The sequence below is a fragment of the Lissotriton helveticus genome, chromosome 2_1, assembly GCF_964261635.1.
Source record: "Lissotriton helveticus chromosome 2_1, aLisHel1.1, whole genome shotgun sequence".
NCBI lineage: Eukaryota > Metazoa > Chordata > Amphibia > Caudata > Salamandridae > Lissotriton > Lissotriton helveticus.
Window position 1 is genome coordinate 1938555211 of NC_136059.1, and position 23851 is coordinate 1938579061.

At 46.7% G+C, this 23851-nt stretch overlaps 1 protein-coding gene across 1 annotated transcript in view; it reads left to right on the forward strand.

Moving 5' to 3' along the window:
* The window catches only part of TBC1D9 (TBC1 domain family member 9), a 295607-nt gene that overhangs the window by 168665 nt on the left and 103091 nt on the right, over positions 1-23851 (forward strand). Inside the window, exons 7-9 of the mRNA XM_078676864.1 lie at positions 13068-13274; positions 20602-20772; positions 22933-23083. Of these exons, the coding sequence (XP_078532990.1) occupies positions 13068-13274; positions 20602-20772; positions 22933-23083 (529 nt within the window). The remainder of the gene's footprint in view (positions 1-13067; positions 13275-20601; positions 20773-22932; positions 23084-23851) is intronic.

Here is a 23851-nt window from a genome sequence, read left to right on the forward strand (position 1 = left end):
CGGGTTTTTAGGGCTCGCCTGCTGATGCGCTTCAGCGCATAGCTGGCGAAGCTCTATAGGGGCTTATCCAGTGTTTATCCACTGGCGATTCCACTGGCGATTCCTTCAAGTGCATGTGCTTTTTAGGTCATTGCGCTTGCGCAAGCCCTAAAAAGCGCGTGCACAATGCCACCAGCCGCCTGCCTGCCTGCCTCGCATTACCACATCAAAGGCAGCCCTCCGAGCGCATTTCTCACCCCCTAATTATTCACGGCCGGCCGGCAGGCACATCAAAGGCTGCTGCTGCCGTGACTCGCATTTCTCCTCCCTCCTCCCCTATCACTGCCCAGGCCGGCCGTACTTTCTCTTTACAAGGGCCCCCATTCCTGAATCACTTGAAATCTCTCCACATTATTTGCATTTTGTTAATTAAAAAAATTAACTTCAACACAGCGTTGCACATTTTTCTCGACTTCGGAAGGATGAGTCCCAATCTCATTTGTACAAAGTGTTGTAATGGGATTATTGGAGAGTTAGAGAAACGTGCTCACAAGTTACATTTTTATGCATATCATCTGAGTAAATAAACAATAGCATGGTGCCGTTTGCGTCCTTGACTTGATCTGGTTTTTATTTTTATTTTGCTATTATTCTCACAAAGGCTAAGAAGGTCTGCCTACTTTAGTATTAAGTGCTATACGTCGCATAAGCAACAGCTAACCATTCACTCACCCACGCAACGCCACTCACCCATGCAACGCCACTCACCCACGCAACGCCACTCACACACGCAACGCCACTCACAAACGCAACGCCACTCAGCCACGCAACGCCACTCAGCCACGCAACGCCACTCACACACGCAACGCCACTCACACACGCAACGCCACTCACACACGCAACGCCACACACACACGCAACGCCACACACACACGCAACGCCACACACACACGCAACGCCACACACACACGCAACGCCACACACACACGCAACGCCACACACACACGCAACGCCACACACACACGCAACGCCACACACACACGCAACGCCACACACACACGCAACGCCACACACCCACGCAACACCACTCACACACGCAACGCCACTCACACACGCAACGCCACTCACACACGCAACGCCACTCACACACGCAACGCCACACACGCAACGCCACACACACACGCAACGCCACACACACATGCAACGCCACACACACATGCAACGCCACTCACACATGCAACGCCACTCACACATGCAACGCCACTCACACATGCAACGCCACTCAACCACGCAACGCCACTCACACACGCAACGCCACTCAACCACGCAACGCCACTCACCCACGCAACGCCACTCACCCACGCAACGCCACTCACCCACGCAACGCCACTCACCCACGCAACGCCACTCAGCCACGCAACGCCACTCAGCCACGCAACGCCACTCAGCCACGCAACGCCACTCAGCCACGCAACGCCACTCACACACGCAACGCCACACACACACGCAACGCCACACACACACGCAACGCCACACACACACGCAACGCCACACACACACGCAACGCCACTCACACACGCAACGCCACTCACACACGCAACGCCACTCACACACGCAACGCCACTCACACACGCAACGCCACTCACACATGCAACGCCACTCACACATGCAACGCCACTCACACATGCAACGCCACTCACACACGCAACGCCACTCACACACGCAACGCCACTCACACACGCAACGCCACTCACACACGCAACGCCACTCACACACGCAACGCCACTCAGCCACGCAACGCCACTCACACACGCAACGCCACTCACACGCAACGCCACACACACACGCAACGCCACACACACACGCAACGCCACACACACACGCAACGCCACACACACACGCAACGCCACACACACACGCAACGCCACTCACACACGCAACGCCACTCACACATGCAACGCCACTCACACATGCAACGCCACTCACACATGCAACGCCACTCACACATGCAACGCCACTCAACCACGCAACGCCACTCACACACGCAACGCCACTCAACCACGCAACGCCACTCACCCACGCAACGCCACTCACCCACGCAACGCCACTCAGCCACGCAACGCCACTCAGCCACGCAACGCCACTCAGCCACGCAACGCCACTCAGCCACGCAACGCCACTCAGCCACGCAACGCCACTCAGCCACGCAACGCCACTCAGCCACGCAACGCCACTCACACACGCAACGCCACTCACACACGCAACGCCACACACACACGCAACGCCACACACACACGCAACGCCACACACACACGCAACGCCACTCACACACGCAACGCCACTCACACACGCAACGCCACTCACACACGCAACACCACTCACCCACGCAACGCCACTCACCCACGCAACGCCACTCACCCACGCAACGCCACTCACCCACGCAACGCCACTCACCCACGCAACGCCACTCACCCACGCAACGCCACTCACCCACGCAACGCCACTCACCCACGCAACGCCACACTCACACACGCAACGCCACACACACACGCAACGCCACACACACACGCAACGCCACACACACACGCAACGCCACACACACACGCAACGCCACACACACACGCAACGCCACTCAGCCACGCAACGCCACTCAGCCACGCAACGCCACTCAGCCACGCAACGCCACTCAGCCACGCAACGCCACTCAGCCACGCAACGCCACTCAGCCACGCAACGCCGCTCATCCACGCAACGCCGCTCATCCACGCAACGCCGCTCATCCACGCAACGCCACTCACCCACGCAACGCCACTCACCCACGCAACGCCACTCACCCACGCAACGCCACTCATCCACGCAACGCCACTCATCCATATGCAAAACGAAAAATGTCAAACTCTTCTATTGCGAGACCTATTGCATTTTCAATGCTTGTTAGCACAAGGTGTCTCTGACTTTGGAGCAGGCAGCTGTTACATATGCTGCTTGCTCTATTAGTGTCGGGACATGGGGCCTGCAAGGAATTAGCAGCAGTAGTGACGTCCGGGAGCCCGATCCAGAAATGTATTGATTGTTGGCAGTGGCACTGGAAAAAATAATATACAGTGTCTGTTGAAAAACGCTGGGTAATACTGCCCATGGTTGAAGGTGCGCATTAAGTTAAACTGCATAAACTAAACTGGATTCTGCCTGTCGCCAAAACTGAATCACATCATTTAGGAATTGAGCACAGAGCATTTAAGCAAAAAAGCAATACATTTTAATTGCCGGAAGAGTGGCTAAATTGTACCGAGTGATCACATATAAGAGCAGCTCAAATACTTAAATTCAGGAGGTGCAATCTACAAAAAACGTGTGATTTTCTTAATAGCCTCTTAAGAAGGGCTAAGATACTTTTAGAACTTAATTTCTCAAGAGGATTTCATTTCTGATAATTATGAGTTTCCGTGCACTGCATTGCTTGCTTTACTCATGAGAAAGTGTTCAAGTGTTGCACGTTGGGCAGTTGAACGTCACTTATAAGAGCACTGAAACCGCACAAATGTCACACATGAGGCTGCAAGCAGTATGGCCTCTCACATCCCGTTTGGTACAGTCAGGTCTCACAGTGCCCTTCCATTTCTGGTGCCTTGCTGCAGTTTTAAGATGTACTTAGTGTTTCCCATTGCTCAAATGTGTGTAATTTCTGATATTTATACGTTTCCCTCGTCTTCATTGCTTGCTTTTGCTTACGAGAAGGTGTCACTCATAGCTGTTGAATGTCACTCATAGTTACACTGAAATAATGAAAATGTCACATATAAGCAGTCTGAAACCGTGGCAGCTAGCTTTGATATATCATGTCATCAGAGCCGGGGCAGTAACGTTTCTCAGTTCATGTTTAAAAACTCACCCTTTTATTGAATACTTTTAAAATAAACTGATCTGCTTACGTCAAATGCTAGGTCAACTGTTATCTTCTTATTTTGTTACAAATATGATTATAATACCTTCATTGCGTCCCAATTACTTTAAGGAAGACAACAGGAAGTACTCCCGAGGTTGGGCTTACATCTCGCCCAGTGGTAAAAAAATAGTGGGGAGCCACGGCCAACTGCCTATTAGGTCAAGGGAGCCACAGGTCAAAAAAGTTTGGGAACCACTGAGTTAGATGGACAGGATTTTTAATCCGCACCCAGTCTTCAACTTTGATTTTCCCTACACAATGTTTCACTCTATACCTGATATTCTAATTTAGATTTGCCTTCCAGATCCCCTTTTAACTTTGTTGTAAATAAAATCTCTTTATTTCGTCATGCTCTTTCTTCTGATGCAATTTCATGATCCAAGCTAGTCAAAGTTTGAATGATGATGTTCTCCTTGTTGAAACTTCAAAAGGACTCTTCCAAGTGACTGAATAAGGAGTAGTGCAGTAATACCATTCGATGCTGTCAACAGCCTTTTTACTTCCATTGTATTTCTATTTGTGCATTGCATGCGTTTAACCAGTGCTTAAGGGTGATAAACGGCAATTTTAAGATGCTTAACACTACATTAAGTTAAACGAATCTGTTATCTACTTGGAAACAAATTGCACCATGTTGTCAGAAATATTATCCTTGGGGAAAACCTCCCTTCATTAATAACCTTTCAAACAATGCAATTACTGACCTAGTATTAACCTCTAATATGAACTTGACCCCCCACCACTTTCTGTATTAATCTGTCACCACTATGTCATACCTGTATGAAATTCATTAAAGGGACTTACAAATTCAACTGACAATTTTATCCATGGACCTTCTGGTAACGCTATTGGTTATGGAGGAGAGGGTGTTGGTCTTATGTTGTTTGTTTCATTTTAAGCAGGTTACACAGTCTTCTACCATTTCAGTGATTTCAGTCCATACCTGGTCACCAGAACTCAGAAAGTACCCTGTGTTTAATTTCTCTCTGACCAAGATGGCCTTCATGGTCTTGCTCAATAATCTTGTTTAGTAGATTGAAACATACTGCTACCATCCAATTTATATTTCCTTACAAAGGCCAATTCCTCATTAACCTCCGATTAAAACAGCTCTTTTTCCTATATGCCGCATAACTGACTGACTTCAACTACATTGATTAAACATTCTTTGTCATCATTTGTGACTTCATCTTCCTGCAATCGAAGTGATGACCTTAACAAGTAATTAGCTCTAACATTCTTTCACAAAGGAATATATTGAACCTCAAAGTTGTACTACATTAATTTAGAACTTAGTCGGACTACTCAAAGAGTTTGATTTTTGATCCCCTTACTATTGAGGATGTAAACAAGAGGTTTGTGGGGTAAGAAGATTGAGAAACCTTGAATAGAGAGGAGTTGGCCTAACGGCTAGGGCGCTCGACCTCGGACCTGGGGATCTGGGTTCGAGTCTCGGTAACGACGCCAAAACCTCCTGTGATTCTGGGCAAATCACTTAATCTCCCCGTGCCTTAAAAAAAAATGAAAGTGTGTCGTCATGTAACGTAACTGGAAAATATGTAAAGCGCTCTGATACCTGATTCGGTTCGGGTCTAGTTCGCGCTATATAAAACTCTGCAAAAAAAAACAAAAAAAAAGAATAGGTCTGCTGCCTTCAAATTCATGCTCCACTGTTAACCAGAAATTAGAGATTCATTGCAGAATTTTCCTAGATTCCTTCAATGGGGACGTGGAGAGTGGCAAATAATCACTGTGTCATGGCTTGTTCTTCGCGGAGCGTCCATCTCAGTTTAATAAACTCTGTTACAGGGCGTTTCTCGGATTAAATATGTGTTGGAGTCCAAAAACGAATTATCGATTAAGCCATCTTGGAGGCAGAGGTCCCTAACACTGCTTTAAGTACACAGAACACACAATGGCTTTCAGCCCAGCTTGTTATTCATGTTTCCTATATAGAAACACCATTCACACTCCACATTCTCCCTGTAAACACCACATGTAATACTGTGACATTGCACAGTGTCAAGAAGAACCAGACTACCCTATTTTTGCGATACTGAACTGATTTTATCAAGAGGGTCAGTAGACACCTATACCACAAGTTCAAATAAAAAGGTGTGTGCCCCTACCCTATAGATTCCATTGGCACCATCTGTCAGTCTCCCCATAGCCTAGTGAGAGTGCTTTAGCTGCCCTCTACACTGGGTAGGGGTACAATTTCAGTGCACCCCACTGTGGCTACTGGTGGAAAACAAAACAGCATGCAAGCGAGTAGGCTTAAAATAAATGAGATAACTGGGAAAATAGACTGAGACACTCAGAAAAGTTGAAGGGCAACATTTGTGTCGCTGTGGGATTTTCATCTTTACATCTAGTTTCAGGAATTTGTTTGGTGAAATTTATAAAGTGTACCCAAGTCTGATGTTAGTGCAGCACCTTTCAGGGAGCTAAGCATTGTGCATCATCACATCCAGTTTATAGAAGCATGGGTGGACATTTCAAATTCAGAATAGGAACAGGGAGAAGGAGTTACAACATAATTTGTAAGGCATCATACAGAATGTAAATAATAATAATAATAATAAAAATCCATATTTGTAAAGCGCAAACTACTCACCCTTATGGGTCTCAAGGCGCTGGGGGCCGTCGTTGAATTAAGAGAGCTTTTGCCCAGAGTCACACGGTGCTGAGCTGAGCTGCCACCGGAGCCGGGGATCGAACCTTTAGCCCTATGCTCCGAAGTCAGCTGCCCTGGCCGCTGTACAACACCAATGTATAATATAACCTATTTACATTGGCACTGGGGTTTCACGGGGAGGGGTGGTCAAACAAAATGCAGAGAAAAGAACGGGGTCTTGAGTTATTTTCTGAAGTTCTGAACCGTTGTGGCTAAATCCTGCTGGTTAGTTGAAGGAATTTTTTTCTAGTTTTTCCTTTCTGGTTTTGGATACATCTACAGTTGGTTGGTGCTTTATGTAGAAATGACAAGCAAGTGATCGATAGTTTGTTTGCTAGTTATCCTATATTTCCATGTATATAGGCTTCTACAGGAACATGGATTTAAATGTGAGTACTGCCCATCCTGGGAGTGAGCGGATAGGCCTCAGGGCGGAGCTAGTGTGATCATATTTATTTTTCCAGTGATTGCTCAGAATCCTGAATAAATGGCCCCTTTCAATGGGCTCAGTTTGGAGTTAGGAAGGCCTGTGAAGATGGTACTGGCCAGTGAGAGTCAGTGTGAGGGGGTTTGTATGGTTGTGCAGATGGATGGACGCCGAAGAGAGGATTTATCTTGAGTGTGAGGCTGATCTGTTACCAAGTGTAAGAAACTAGACTGTTAGCCTATGTGATAGAGAGGCCTTGGTCTTAATATGACTTGTGGCCGAGCTATAACACAAATAGCCTTATGCCTAAAAGTAAAAGTAAGTTTCTGTGAAAAATTCAGTGCTTATTCATGGTAGCTTAGCAAAAGCCTCAAGACCTTTCTCAGAGAAAAGTGCTTATGCTTCATGTCCATCAGCACTAGATCATCATTAAAGGTGAGAAATAATAAGACCACAATTCTCAAATTAATTTAAAATACTTAAGACACCAAAGTGATCTGCATGGGTCAGGAGTTCCAAAATAATGAACAAATATGAATACAAAAGAATAGAGAACGAAAAATTCAGTGTACTTTTATGGAGTGTGTTAGACCAGGTCCTATGTATCCTGCACGGACGACCAATAATGTAGCGTTGCCAGGAAAGCTGCAGTGGCTAGTCCAAGCGAACAGTTCTGCCTTTTAACTTAAAATCGGCAAGCAAAAAAGGCAGGATGCTGTGGCAGGGTTGGGCTCCACAAGGTTGAATATGCTGGTTCCACAAACCCACTGAGGGTCCGAGCCTTGCTCCAAAAAGCTCTTAATAAGACAAACCTTGAAATCATGGGGTTGTACAATCAGATATCCAAGACAAAAATATTGTGCTGCCAAAATATTGTGGCAACAATAGTGAGGACCAATATATCAAAGGTATGTGCATATAGCCAAGTATGTATTTGATAATCTGAACTCAAAATGTGCTTACTTTGAAGATACGTCTTCAGCGTACATAAATGTTGAGTTAAACATAATAAATATTTGGTAACCTATATAAACATACCTACATAATATTTAGGCCCTCGATATTTATGGCTCAATGTTTTGGCCCCACGTTATTCCGTAGTCAGAGCCACCAAAGGTTCTTTGTCGTTGGGCACCCTTTCCCGTCCTTACAGTTTACTTCTGCACTTTGGAAACATTTTGCATGTTTCAGCTGAAGCAGAGCTTAGTTTCTTGCTGTAAAAAGCTGATTGATACAAACCAGAAGGCCGCTCCGTACGTCTTCGTCGGGTAACTTCGGCAGCTTGCCCATTCGTCCAGAAATTAAAACATTTGTAATCCACAGTTTTTGGTTCCTCAGTTCTGCTTAAGAGTGGAGGGAATGTAACTCTTGACTTAAAGGGAACTTAAGGAGAGCAGGTATTGTATTCAAGCAGCAATGGAAAGCTAATTGAGAAACTGGATCAGAATCCTGATGAGATTTTAGCACATCACTTGCAATTGTGTTCAGCTAAAACTCTTATTTAAGTTTTGTATTCTAACTCTCAAAACAAGTAGACCGAACACAATTGGTAGGTCGACTGCACAGTTTATTGTCTGCACTATTCAGGGGACAATGTGACTTTCTCCTTCAAGTAATAATGTCTCTTGCTTCTTGAACTATTCTGTACCAATTACGATTGTAGACTTGTCAGTTGCAATGAAACTGCAAGGTCAATATTAAGCATGGCTGACCTCGAGGATTTAATTGAAATGGGGGCATAGAAAGCTCTCTGCAAAAACGTTGTCCTCTACAGTACGTAGGACAGCAGGTTGGGTTCATAATATATCATAACATGCACTGTGATCAACTTTCCATAATTAAGACTACATTTCCCTAAACAATGCTGCTAAACCACTCACGCGCTGCTTACTCGGCTTTATGTTGTAATCTTATATCCTTCAGCGGAAATGCATCTCTGTCCTCCACTGCAGGTCATAAAGGACTTGTATTATTTTCAGAGATGCTGTGACCCTTTGAGCCTTGTATTTCGCATTCTTTGTATTGCAACGAGAGCTGTGATACCACCTCCTTCTACTGGTTCAGCAGTCATTCACAATATTCTGCATAATCTGTGTTCATTTCCTGCATTTAGTCAAATGTGTTAAATATTATCCACTTTCCCATGGTTGTCCCATACGTAATTGAGTTTGTCTTCACCCAGGGATATATGACCGGATTTGCAACGATTTCGCACCTAGGTATTGGTGGGCAAAATCTCCACTTTGTTCATGGAAATTAAAATTCCTGATTCACTGATTCAAGATAGGCCATCTTTTTCTATTCGCTAAGTGCATTTGTTAACGGGAGAATTTTGCCAGCGTGGCAATTTACAGATAGGTTTCTGGTTGTTCTTGAGAGATCCTCCTGTAATTGTTGGGAACAAGCATAGACATTTATTGAGGATCACAAACAATTTGCTTGTGGATCCCCTCTTTAAATTTCCCACTTACTCTTTCGAAAAGACAGTGAGTGCATTTCTAGAGTGGTAATGATGAAGAAACATCCCTATGCCCTATCCCTATTACATTACAATGCCAATAGCTTAAACTCTCGCAAATGCTGGACCTATTGCATTGCAAAGGCTTGTTTTTGAAAGCATGGAGAGGAAGAGAGAAGCTGCAGTGTGAGGTACAGCTTGTCCTCCTTAGGGCACCTAACGTTTCTCCCGAGTACATCATTTGCTCTATTGACTAGACGTAGCCTTATAAAATCTGAATACGAGAGCATCAAGAGATCCTGAATGGCTCCTGGTCGAACTATGTCTTCCCCTTAACCATGGACTTTTTATGATGCCCTTGTTGAGTCTAAATTACCATAGAATTATTGTCCTTATGGAAAAATTTTAACGACAGCAGATTTATTTGATATGTCTGTGGTTAGTACACTCTCAGGTGGTGCTTCGGACCCATTTGAAGACATGATATTTCTTGCTGATGGTGATATAAATTAGTCAGTGAAGCAGATAGTTGATAATATCATTTTCATGCTCTCAGTGCTGCTTAATTCATAATCGTAACATCCAATACCAGAATCCTTGAGTCATAGCCAGCTTTTTACTACAGTACTGAAGCAACTATCGTCACTGTTTCACACACGTTGATACAGTGGGCTTCCTAGGTGAAGTGGGAAGCAGTTTGGTAAGAGGAACCCTCTTTGTACAAGATCCGATTGTAAGGTGAGCTTTTTTTCATCGGAGATCATTTGGCATTGCAGAATGAAATAAAGCAAGCTGGGGCCTAGCTGCCAGGCGTTTACTGGATTTTTATTTAACAACCTTTCTATATTGACTATTTTTTGTTCATTATGCTGTGCTGTGGTATTAGCTGCAGATGTAAGTTAATCATGATAAGCACTGTTATCAAGCTGACATGCCTCAGCATCAAAGTAAGTTTGACAGTAAAGCTTGCCTGGTGCCTACCTCAGATGACAAATAACGTGCTCCTGCAGGGCAGGGGAGGCGAATGCTCTCCAGGGAGTTTCAAGAACTGGCTTCCACCCATTTACACATTCACTGAGGCAAACATTTTGTGTATCAAGCCACATTAGAGGAAGATGAATGAATGAATTTTGATTTGGGCTCAAAGTCAAAAGCCAACTGTCAAGATAGACTACAGTGATATTGGGATAGATCCAGTATTTATCAGATGGACAGTTTCTGGCCCTCCAGTCAGCAGTAGGGCACATCCCCCTCCAGTCAAAGCAGATAGTGACCCTGCATACTAAATGCCCCTGTTGTGTCCTTCAGCCAGGACCTGCTCTGCAGTTTGCTCTTTCTTTTCTCAGCGGCTCTAGATTCAGTAGCTCCCAGGTGAGGCAGCTCCTCAATTGTTGGAATATATGTCATGTCAATAGTTAGACCCTGCATGTTTGCCTCTTATATTGCTGGCTGCCCGGTTATGAATATCTGCCAGTGCCTACACTGCATTGGGCTGTACGAGGAAACAAGTAAGCATGCTTCCCTCCCAATAGTTGCGGGTGCTACCGGTAGTAGTCTGGCATTGTCACCTCTCTTACTAGTTCTAACAAAGTCTGCCGCTTCAGTGCAAGCAGCTGATCCGTGTCTGATGTGTGGTTTTCTCGTGTTGGTCTTCGATGCACCTGAAAGACTTTGTCCATGGTCCTCACTTGTAAAAGTTCACAAGAATACTCGCATCAACCATGGAAATCCCACGGATGGTCACCGTGAGACCACATGCTGATGCGATGCTTCAGTGTGTTCATGCACTGCATCCATCCGGTATTGTGTTCTGTAACTGCACTTCTACAACAGTTGTGTTTGATACGGCTAGTCTGTTGCTTTTTTATATATATATTTCTTTATTGGTATTTCAAGTAATAGCACAGTGTACATTGCAGTGTAATTTTTTTAACATCATAGGACAACAGACTATGCACACGCCCGTACAACACCAGCAAGACAGTTTGGGACTTAATTAAAAATATATTATCATTATTGCAAAATAATCATCAACATCTGTCCGCACTTCAGCAATGAGTTACTGCATTATGCTCGGTCAAAAAAACATAAAAGTACTATGATCAACACCCTAGACATGCACGCTGTAAATGGGAAGTTGTGTAACTAATTTTATTACAGTTCTGAATATTGATTCTACCCTTCAATAAAATATTTAGAACAAAAAGAAAACGTGAGTTTAATTAGGCTGCAACCGGTTATTCTTTAACTCTACCAGTAAATCTGTGGATAGTCTGATGTTGATTTAATACTACGAGTAACAAACAGTATTATCACTCAATGGATAATACCAAGGAGGAGGAGTACGGCCAATGGGACGAACCATGCTGCCTAAAACAGGGTCAGATGTTCTTTAGAAACAGCCAAACTGTGTCGGGGGTCCTAGATTGTCAATCAATCGAGCAGGATTTGTAAAGCACGGCTAATCACCTGTGAGGGTATCCAGGTGCGGAGAACCCTGCTGCAAGCAGGGGGTATAGTTGAACAGCCTGGTCTTGAGTCCCTTCCTGAATTCCAGCAGAGCGTATGAGGTTTATAGGTGAAGGGGGAGGTTGTTCCAGGAATTTGCGGCAAGGTAGGAGAAGGAGGGTCTTACACTGTTGCTTCGGTGAATGTGGGGGATGTGAGCGAGGTAGAGGGAGGTGGAGCACAGGTGTCTTGTGGTTTGGTGGACGCTCAGGAGGTGGTTCATGCATGCTGGTTCTTGGTTGTGCATAGCTTTGTAGGTGTGGATCAGCATCTTGAATTGACATCTGTTGTGAATGGGGAGTCAGGGGAGCTTCTTGAGGTGGGGGGTAATGTGGGTCTGCTTCGGGAGGTCGAGTATGAGTCTAGCCACTGAACTCTGTATGGTCTGCAGTCTTCTAAGGTGCGAGGTGATTGTTGGTGTGCTTATAATATAAAAGCATTACAGCTTTCTGTTAATGGCTTTACCAGTCATTAAAAGCCTTCTGCATAAGTTATGGTCCAGAGCCACTGGTGAGAGCCTTTCAGGAGGGAGTTTTTAAAGTATCTGCTTGAACGTTCACTTACATTTTAGACAAGGTGCAACTAAAATTCTCAATAGGGTTAATAGGGAAGATAAAACTGAATGTTTAACTTCTCTCTAACAGTTGGATAAGGTGCTTCTTCCATCCCACGTGACGTATTTTCTGGCACTCTTTATGGCGAGCAGTTAGTGTGCTTGAAAAACACCTCAATGTACGACTCTGTGTAAGCATATTTAATGTAAGTGTAGTATACTTCAATGGATATGGTGGTAGATAACTTACATGTATACGTACATTAAATGATACATGATTTACAAGCAAATTAATATAGTACAGGCCAATCTTCTGAATTCCCTGCCATGGAAGTGAAAATGGGATCGGTCTGTTTTCTCACCCAAACAAACCCCTTGTTACTTGTAGACCAGCTTCAGGTTTGGGTTAACTTCACTTCATTGTTTTAGTATGTGTTTGCTTTTCCTGGATGGAGGTCTGCTTTGTTAGCTTAATTTGCTTCTGAGGATTAATGCCCATTGTTTGGTCGTCTCTTCAAGGTAACCATCGTGGAAAAGGCGGACAGCTCCAGTGTGCTGCCCAGCCCCTTGTCCATCAGCACCAAGAACAGGATGACTTTCCTCTTCGCCAATCTAAAGGATCGGGACTTTCTCGTGCAGAGGATCTCGGACTTCTTGCAACAAACCTCTCTAAAAATGTACTCAGAGAGGGACTTTGGCGAGAGTTACAACAGCTCTGACAATGAGGTAGGAAGCAAAGTATCCAAGCGCCCTTTCTTGTTCTGACCAATCACTGCACTTTTACTTGAATTTTGGGTGGGGACCGGAAGTTACTGTTGTACTGTTCATCTTTATAGGTCATCTACCATGAGCCACATGATGGGGCAAATGCCCTTAATTCAGCCTAGAGGCACAGTACAGTCCAGCGCCGCTTTCAAGGTGTTTCTTCATGGAAACACAGAGCAACTCTCCCTCTCATCCAATTATGATGTATGCAAATGGAGCCCTTTGAGGTCAATGAAATTCATGCAAATTCTGAGATTCTTTATGGAGTTTAAATGGAAGATTCTGATCAAACTTTCCAAAGTCATAAGTTGGGTTGCTCACACCTCCATTTTATATGTTAGTGGATGCTTGCATTCTTGGCGACGTGTTAACATTAAAATCAAATCAAACAGAGTTAATTATTTTTGTGACGAAAAAAGAAAAATGGAGCAATACCACTTTCTAGAGTCCATGGCTTCATTTCAAGTTGCAGCTGCACAAATGAAAATCCTGCGAGACCAGGGTCAAATCTCTGACCCCTCAAGTACAGAATGCGGCACTGACATAAGGGGAGTGGGCCTGGAGAGGAAGACCTCTCTTGGAAGGCTGGCGCCTAGCACCGCCAATGGTGCTGCCCAATGGAGAAGAGCTCTCTGGCAAAGTGCCTAGAGGCACTGTGTTGGCTCTGTTTCATACTCGTCCCACCCCCTAATCAGAGTCCCTCTGGTCAGCCTTAAAAGGCCCAGGATCTGGGAGGATTTGCTGGTGCGAGGTAGACAAACGCACCTGAGCAGGGGTATTCCTGTAGCACTTTACTCCTAGTGCAAGAAGTTCTATGTGACTGAATCACCGCTTCCATGTTTCCTGACACCCTGCTTACAGATGTCGTGAAGTTTTGCAGTCTGGCCCACGTTCGACTGACATCGAAGCCTGCCTGGAGGTCTGCACTCCGAGTTCTTACGACTCTGCAAACACCAAACATGCTTTCATGTCCTCTGCAGATTGGTGCATGCAGATGACCCTGCACCCCACATACAGATTTACGCGCACTCTGCATGCAGGTACATCAGACTAACACTCACCACCCAGGATGTCTAACGTTACTCCCATGTGTGTCCTTGCTCTCATGGATGCTATTAGTAGTGGCAGTGATGCACCCTTCGACCTCCGATGACATCAGAGCGTTGACGCTCCTAAGCAGTCTCTTCTTTGCTGCTGTGCTGAGGTGCAAGGAGCGGGCCAAGGAATGAAAACTAAAGGTAACAAACACCCCGTGAGCTCTAAGGATCTCTGTTTACTTCCGGTCCTTGTGGAGGTTACAGGGCACATACAGATGACAGGAGGCTGGAGTGCCTTGGTAACTGCACTTTATTGTAATTATACACAATAGTTAGGAAGAGCGCCGGGCGTCTGCTCTTACTCGCGCAATGCCGGCAAGTCCTACACGCGCGAACGCCGTTCGCGCATGCGCAGCGCCTCTCAGCGTGCCTGGCGTGTTACGTCACACGCCTCTCGCGTGCAGCGTCTAGAACGCTACACCACATATCTCCCTTTTTTCCACAAGGAAAGCAACAGTTCAGAGTTCAATGTCTCTTTACTCAAAGTCTCGTAGATGCAAGGGCCGGACCACTAATCTCCCTACGCGCGTGTGTCTTACCGGAGTGGAAGCTCTCCTCAACAGCTCTGGGTCGGGGCTCTCTGCTTTTCCTGCCCCTTGTTCTTGTCCTGCTCTCCCAGGCGTTGCTTCTGCTCTCGCTGAGGTTTCTCTTCCACTGGTTTCGCAGGAATCCCCCATGTCCCTGCTCTCTATTTCCATTCCTTCGCTAGATCCTTCGGGCTCTTCTTCTCCCATCGCTGCTCCTTGTACCTGAACTGGTACGTCGTTGCTGTTCTCTTCCGGCCACTTCATTATCCTGTTGACCTTGGCCATGCGGTCTTGTGACCACACCCTGCCATCACTCAGGGGTGCCGCTCTGCCATACACTTCTTCTACTTGTAAGGGAGCGCTGTACTTACTCTCCCCTTTCTTCTTCAGGACTGCGTGTTTCACTCTCACCCACTCTCCCTTTTCCAATGAAGCACTTTGCACCTTCTTCCTTTGATTGTAGTGGTCTGTGTACACCTTCTGTGCTCTCTGTAAATTGTGTTGGACTACAGCAGGGGACCATTTGCTGGTAATCGTCTTCTCTCGCCAGATCACATTGTCCTTCGTGAACGGGTGTCTACCTCTGAGAATTTGGAAGGGACTGTACCCCGTCGTGGTGGGGGTTATCCGGTAAGCCCACAACATTCTTTGGACCTCCAGTTCCCAGTCTTTTCCTTGCATTATGGCAGCTTGAATGGAACCCATAAGCACGCGATTGAATCTTTCCACTTGTCCATTGCAGGCAGGATGATACACTGCAGTGTGTTTCGATTTGATTCCATTTCTTTCCATGTATCTTTGCCATTTCTCAGATGTGAACTGTGGCCCATTATCTGTCAGTATCGTCCTCGGAATACCTTCTCCTAAGAAGATGGAGGTGAGAAATTTGATTACGACTTCTGCGTCCATTATTTCATGCACATGCACCTCAGGCCATTTGGAATATTTGTCCACGATCACACACAGATACTTGGCTATGCCTTGCCCATCTAGAATGGGCCCCAAGATATCAACAGCTACAGCTTCCCACGGTTCACTGGGTTGTTCAAAGCAGCCTAAAGCAGGTCTCAATGGCTTGAGTACTTTATCCGACTCTTGGCACTGGTTGCAATCCCTGACATGTCTCTCAATAGCGATGTCCATACCTGGCCACCAGTACATCTGCTTTACTCGCGACTTGGTCTTAACTATCCCAAGATGTCCTTAGTGCATTTGGTTCAGCAGTGTCGGAATTTGGTCCTGTGGGGGTATCACTTTGTCCCCTCGGTACAGAAAAGTACCTGAATCACTCATGGACAACTCCTCTCTCACCTCAAACATTTTCCTGAGTTCTTCTTTCAGCTTTCTTTTGTCGGGCCAGCCATCGACTAAGTACTTCTTTACTTCATCCAATGTCACATCATTTTCGTAGGCCAGGGTCCATTCCTGCAGGCTTATCGCTCTTTCTACGTCTTCCATTGCTGCCACCATTTCCTCGTTCTCTTCCGCGGGAGTTGGTGCTTCCTCCATATCCGACGCCCTGCTAAGGTAGTCTGCCACCTTGTTGCGCGTGCCCGGGATGAACTCGACGTCTTAGGTGTACTCCAATAGCTTGAGCGTCATCTTCGCGATGCGCGGGGTGGCCGTTGCATGCCCACTGGAGGTTAGCACATTGACTAGTGGCTAGTGGTCGGTTTGCAGGCGGAACCGTGTGCCCCACAAAAACTGCCGGAACTTTCCCATAGCCCACACTACTGCCATCATCTCTTTCTCAATTACGCTGAACTTCTGCTCAGTGGCTGACAGCGCTCTGGACGCAAAGCTGAGTGTCTCGACAGTATTATCTTCTCTTTGTTGAGCTAGGACTGCTCCCAGTCCCTTTTCACTGGCATCCGTTGTTAGGATGCAGGCACCCAATGGGTCATAACCCTGCAACGGCACAGCCTGACTGATGTCCTTTTTCAGCCCCTCAAACTCCATCTGAGCCGCACTGTCCCAGAGAAAGGGAGTCTTGTCTCTGATCAGATGACGCATGCCATGTGTCTTCGTCGCGAAGTTTTGGACAAACTTACTGTAGTACTCTGCCATCCCCAGGAATGACCGTACCTCCTCTTTGCTGGTGGGGGCTATGGCATCGCAGATGGCTCTCACATTGTCCTTTTTTGGCGTGATCCCGTGCCCACTTATTTCGTGTCCCAGGTAGGTGACTGAGGACATACCAAAGCGACACTTCTCCCATTCAGCCGTGAGACCTCTTTCTTGCAATACTCCTAGTACTTGGTCTAGTTTGGCGTCATGGTCCTTGCGATCCATCCCCATTACCAAGATGTCATCTTGGAAGTATTGTATGCCTTTTACGTCTCTGAATAGGCGGTGCATGAGTTTTTGGAAAACGGCCGCAGCGGACGCTAGTCCGAAAGGCATCCTGCGAAACCTGTAGCACCCATAGGGGGTAATGAAGGACGTCAGTTTCCTGCTGGATGGGTGGAGTTCGATCTGGTGGTACGCTGACGTGAGATCGACGGTGGAGAACCATTGTACACCTCTGGTTTTTGCTAGCATCTCTTCGATTCTCGGGAGAGGGAATTTCTCCACCACCAGGCATTTATTTAGCTCGCGCAAGTCCACACACAGGCGCACCTTCCCGTTGGGTTTCCTGGCTACCACAAGTGGTGCCAACCACTCCGAGCTGTCGATGGGCTCTATGATACCTTGCTCTTCTAGCCGGGACAATTCCTGTTGGACTGCCTCTCTCACTGCGATGGGTACATTGCGGACCTTGTGAGACACCGGTAGGGAGTTCTCTTTGAGCACGATCTTGTGCATGAATTTCTCCAATTTGCCCACTGTGCCTCCAAAGACTCTGGGGTATTCTCTCCTCACTCTGTCCACTGCTCGTCGTCCGTAAGGAGGATTTGTTCCTTGCCTCCAGGATCTAGTTTAATTCCCAAGTCTCCTTGGTCTCTCCAACCCAAGATAGAGGGTCCTTTCTCTGCTATATATAGTTTACAGGTAGCTGTCCTTCCACGGAATTCGAACAGGAGACTCCGATACCCCACCATGGGGATCAGATTTTCCGTGTACGATATCGGTCTGATGTCTGGTGGATCGAGGTGTGAACCTAGGCTCGGACTGAAGTCTCCTTCCCACACCGATCTCTGTACAATGGAGTATGGGGATCCTGAGACAATCGCTACTCTGATACTCACGCCACCCATTTTCATTTCGGCTCGCGGCTTGTCGGATCGGCGAGCGTTGACACTTAGGACCTGCTCCTCAATGCACAGAACTTCATCATCATCGCCCGTTTCCTCTCCTGTGTCTGCTTCTTGACCTTGCTGCGCAATGTACTTCACCATTGTCTTTTTTTCCTTCTTGCGGCACACTTTCTCATAGTGGCCTATCAGGCCACAGAACATACATTTCGCTCGAAAGGCTGGGCAGCGTTTGTCCTGAGCTGAGTGGTTGTTACTGCCACATCTGTAGCATGACAATCCGGTGGCCAGGAACTGTTTTCCTGCAGGCCCCGATTTTCCCGCCCATTTGCTGGTTGCGCGGTCACCGCTCGGCGCCATTTTGTGCCTGTACGACGGTCCTGCGTCGTCAATTTTGTTAACCATTGCTCTTTGCGCGCTTTCTTTCTTTGCTGCTTCTGCGCATCTTTTGGAGAGTTCCGCTTTCTTCACCATTGCGATTACTTCTTTTAACGTAGCTTCCCCATGGGCCCATAGCTTGTCTTGCACATTCTTGTTGGTAGTGTGCATTACTATCTGGTCTTTGATAAAATCCTCTTCCATGTTTCCGTACCTGCACGTGACCGCAAGTCTCCTCAAGGCTGCTACATAGTCGTCGACCGACTCTCCTTCACCTTGCTTCCTTTGCTGGAAGTTGAACCGGTCAATGGAGACGCATACCGCCGGGCGGTAGTGAGCATCCAGGTCTTCCAGGGCCTGCTTGAAGTGATCGGCATCAGCTGCTTGAAGTGGTGCTGACGCGATATTTTTGAATACTCTTATGCCCTCTGGGCCCAAGTTGTGCAGTAAGATCCGTTTCCGTCTCGCTGGGGTGAACTCATCGGTGGATTCGTCTTCCAGGGCTTCTAGATAGTTGCTGAAGTACTCCCTCCAGTCCTCCCATTTCATCTGTGGTTCACCAGGTCTTGGCAGGAACGGGATGGGGGCTGTGAGTGAGGACGCCTGGCTACTCAACTTGATCCTTTCTCCTGGTCCTTCTTCTTGATTCCTGGGGCTGCCCTGTGCGTTGTCGTCTCCTTCTTGATGCTTGGGGCTGCCAGGGGCGCCGGCACCGTCTGTTTGCGACGTCGCAGCGCTGTGTGCGCTACTCCCCGCTCCTTCGTGGGCACCTTTCTTCGCCAGGTTCTATGAGGGTTGGTCGCGCTGGCCTGCGGTGGTATCGCACTGTTCGCCTTGCTTTTCTGACCTGTGCTGGGGTTCCTCTTTTGTCTGCACCTCTGCCACGCTCTTCCCTTGTGACGATGTCTCTTCCTGTGCTGCAGGGGACTTCGTGTTCAGGTGTTCCTTTGGGCTTCCTTTGCCTCTGTTCTGCCTTGTGCTGTTCCCTCTATCTCTTGTGGGCAGATCCCACCCTCGTCGCCACTGTGGAGGTTACAGGGCACATACAGATGACAGGAGGCTGGAGTGCCTTGGTAACTGCACTGTATTGTAATTATACACAATAGTCAGGAAGAGCGCCGGGCGTCTGCTCTTACTCGCGCAATGCCGGCAAGTCCTACACGCGCGAACGCCGTTCGCGCATGCGTAGCGCCTCTCAGCGTGCCTGGCGTGTTACGTCACACGCCTCTCGCGTGCAGCGTCTAGAACGCTACACCACAGTCCTGGCGCTGCCTTCTTGTTCCCTTGAGATCAGGATTGCAAGTTCAAGGCCAGGGGGCAGCAGGCCAGCAAGGGATATCCGCGGTTGTCCTTTCTCGATGTCTGTGCCTGCTCTGTAGTGTTGAAGTGCTAGACTCTCTAGCTGGTCTGAGTGGGCTGTAAAAGAGTGACCTTGGCAGACAGAGCGGTTCGTCTAACTGTAAGGCATTAGCAACAATAACAACACCTCGTGGCTGCACTGCGTGTTCAGTGTGACCCCAGAGACAGTGCCCCAGTTCTTTGCTCGCGTGTCAGCAGCCTCAATTAGCCACAAATAAAGCTCTGTGTTATTAATAAGCACAAGGACGGCTGTTACATAATTATCTCACAGTGCAATCTTTTGAGTTTTATCTTTCTAATCTCCCTCTTATGTGGTAATTGATTGTCAGGCCACAAGGCGGCTGCTTCTGTGTCCACTGTTATTTATTTTTCTGATGTGGGTTGCTTGGCAGTCTTTGTAATCAGGAACTGGCCTGATGAGCAGAAAACGTTCCCACACAAATGGTGCAAAGCAGGTCTGTAAAAAAAATATCTAAATGTGTTTTTGTTTTTAAATAAAGTTTAACACATGATAAAAAAAAACACAAACATATGATTCCCCTCTGCCGTTTACTTCAGCTCAATATTTCTGTTTGGGGCAGTCAAAAGGAGGCCAGGCTATGCCTCAAAATGTCTGATTGTTATTTATTGAATGCCTTTCCCTGTCTTGGGTGGGTTACATATGAAACGAGGCCTTTCTGGAATCATTTGAACCCGTCAGCAGGTGACACACTTCATCTTTTTCCCTCTGAAGGTGTTCCCCAGGGTGAGCAGTGGTGTGTCCTCCAGTCCCCAGAGTGGCCTGTCCTCAGGCAGTGATGGAGAACCGCAGTACAACTTGAACGGGAATGGCGCCCCGACAGCCACGCAGACCCTCATGAACATGTACCGCAGAAGATCTCCAGAGGAATTCAACCCCAAGCTGGTAACTGCATTGATTCACTTTCTATCTGAATGTGCCTTCATTGCTCAGAGAGTAATGTATTGCTTCCTCTCACCGTGAAGTAGTGTGTTGTGTATACTGTCAGTTCTAGGGCCCGAGTTAAGTGGATTTAGGTGTGGGGCTACCTGGCGTCAGGAAATACCAATTTCTAGCTACTCCCCATGGATTGGGGAACAAATATGTGGACCTGTTTTTCCCCGGTCAGATTACACACAGTATTCTCTATTACATGCTGATTATCGCTCCTGTTTCTCTTACCAAGAAGTCTAAGATCTTCGGACAAGGCGCTTTTAGTGATCCTCGTATTCAAACCTCAAGATATGGGGCAGATCTTTCTCTTACACAGCCCCTCATCACTGGAATAAACTCCCTCTTACCCTTTACTCTTGCCCAGATCCCCCCTCCTTTAAAAAGGGGCTTACCACTTGGTTGGTTTAGATTCCCTCCATTTCTCTTCTTGTGCAACGTAGCACAGAGATACTCCTCCGGGAGTGAGTCGCGCAGGATATCAAATGACCAAATAAAAAAATAAATGCTACTTCTGTGGGCAGTGTAGGTTGCGTGCTGGCGGGGGAAAATTCCATGTTCCCCCTGTGCAACAGGAGGGTTTGGGGTAGGAGACGGGGGCAAGCTGTACTCTCAGCTAATTTTATTTTTATTGACTGGATTTTTTAGCTAAGAAAATTGGACTGCTGTTTTGGGCCAGTTGTGGTCATTTTTCCAAGGAGACTAACTGGGTCCCGGTTCCTCCTCTCTACTTGATGTCTCAGACTAACCGTTTGCCCACTTTGCTTTCCCTTCTATTCATGCCCAACACTCTAATGCTCAGGCTGAATAGCAGACCCTCTTCCTCTGAGAAGTTTGTGTTACAACATGGTCTTTACTTTATACTGGCTCTTGGTTAAGACAAATGTCCCTAATCTTGCTGCCTTGGGTCACGTTGTTTACAAAAGCCCCTAATGATTTAAGCTCTTCCAAAATGAAGTCTTGATTTAGTACTTATTTTATTGCGTTGAACTAATTCCAGAGTTCCTTCTTTTGGTCCCTTCCCTGTTTCTCAGGGAGATTTGCCATCACATATTTTAGCTCACCGATGTTTTGCCTTACTGCAGGATTTCGTTTCCTGAATGGGCATACCTCTTCAACTATTTTGGCTACCTTCTTGACTTCTATGGGAATATTTTTGTAGGGGAAATTATTATATATGGCAGAGAAAAGCATGCACTGGCACTCGAAGAGCTGAACCTTTTGTGCCAGTCTGGCCTTGTTCCTCTGGCTGGTTTCCTACCGCAGGAGGTCATATACATAACTGATCCCTGCCCTGTAATTTACAATGTAATCCATTGAACTTGGATGTTGGACACAGCACCATGAGGGTGGAAATTGAACAAAGATTTTTTCCCTCAGGCTTGGATACAGTAACTTCTAGCCCTGCTTTTTTTCAGCCAAAAAAGTCATGCATCTTGCTTCTGTGCCAATGGGTTGATGCTTGGAAATCATTGTAAAGATGGTGCCCAGGCCAGACATCGAATAGCACGCGGGATGCTCCAGCACAGTGGAATAAAAACTGCAACCTCCGTTTTAAAAAAGAGAAATAGAAGCATAACTGACATGCTTTCTTCTCTGTACACTTTTTGGAAATATTTCGGAGTGACAATAACGTTTTCATGAACTATATTTATGAAACTAAATGCACAGAGAATTAATGTTAAAGAAATGTATGGATAAGTAAGTCTGGAGTTTTGGTTTAGGAGAAAGATACTGAAGCATACTGCTGTGACTCACATGGAACATTATTCAGAGCAATGTCAAAACATAATAATTAAACATAAAGATGTCTACAATATTTACAAATCCATGCATTCATTCTGTTCTTGGTTTATCAAAAATTTAGATTAGAGGTTCAATGCAGCGAGATAGGTGGAAGTACAGGGTAGATGATGGAACCAAGCTATAATCTGGGGAATAACAGGACATTACTCTTTTGAAAAGTAATTAAACTGAACATGCTTACACTAGGTTTGCATTCTGGTTGCCTATTTTCCTCTACTTCCTGCTTCCCTACTTATTCAGGTACCAGATTATCTACAGTGACAAGTAATTCTGTTCCTGAAATAAAGTGTATTTTTTAATATTCATTAGGCCAAGGAGTTTCTGAAGGAGCAGGCGTGGAAGCTTCACTTTGCCGAGTACGGCCAAGGCATCTGCATGTACCGGACGGAGAAGACCAGGGAGCTGGTGCTGAGGGGCATCCCAGAAAGCATGCGAGGGGAGCTCTGGCTGCTTCTTTCAGGTCAGTAGTAACAGCTCCTCGCTGTCCACTGCGTGCTGACAGCAGCAATTTTAACTCACAATCCTTGGGTTCTCACGCTGGGAGCACAGGTTTGCAAGGCAGCAGAGGGTTCGAAATGAACTATAGTGCTGTGATAGGTGTACCATTTTTGTCTTAGAATTGAAAAACAGGAACTTCAAATACATTTACTGAAGCTGTAGTCAAATTTGTCAAATTCATTTCAGAGACAACACATATAACATATTTAAAAGCAAAAACTACCATATGAATTAGAACATGGGTTGCACCATTTGTGCATCTAGAGGCTGTGGTCTGAAATTGGATGTGTCTTTTTGTAAAACTAAGGGCATCATTAGGATGGCGGGCTGCGGTAAAAGGGACCGCCCACCATATGTGCGGGGGTCCCCCGGGCGCATCCTGCATTTTTAACATTGCGGCGGACGGTGCTTTGAGCACCGCCCGCCGCAATGCCAAAAATGCATGTTGTGCATGCACAACGTGGCAGGCACCATGCGGTGCCTGCCATGTTGTGCATGCACATGTAGGGGGGTACCCACTCATGTGCCGGCCACCCCCCCAACATCCTGGGGGCCTGCAACGGGCCCCCAACCTCAGAATCCGCATGCCTTTCCTTGGCGGCGTTGCCGCCACGGAAATGCTCCCTCCTGCCTGCATCCTGATATGGATGGCGGTGTCTGGCAGACACCTCCACCATATGAAACCCTAGTCGACCGGGCGGAAAAGCGGCGGGCGGTCTTCCCATCCAGC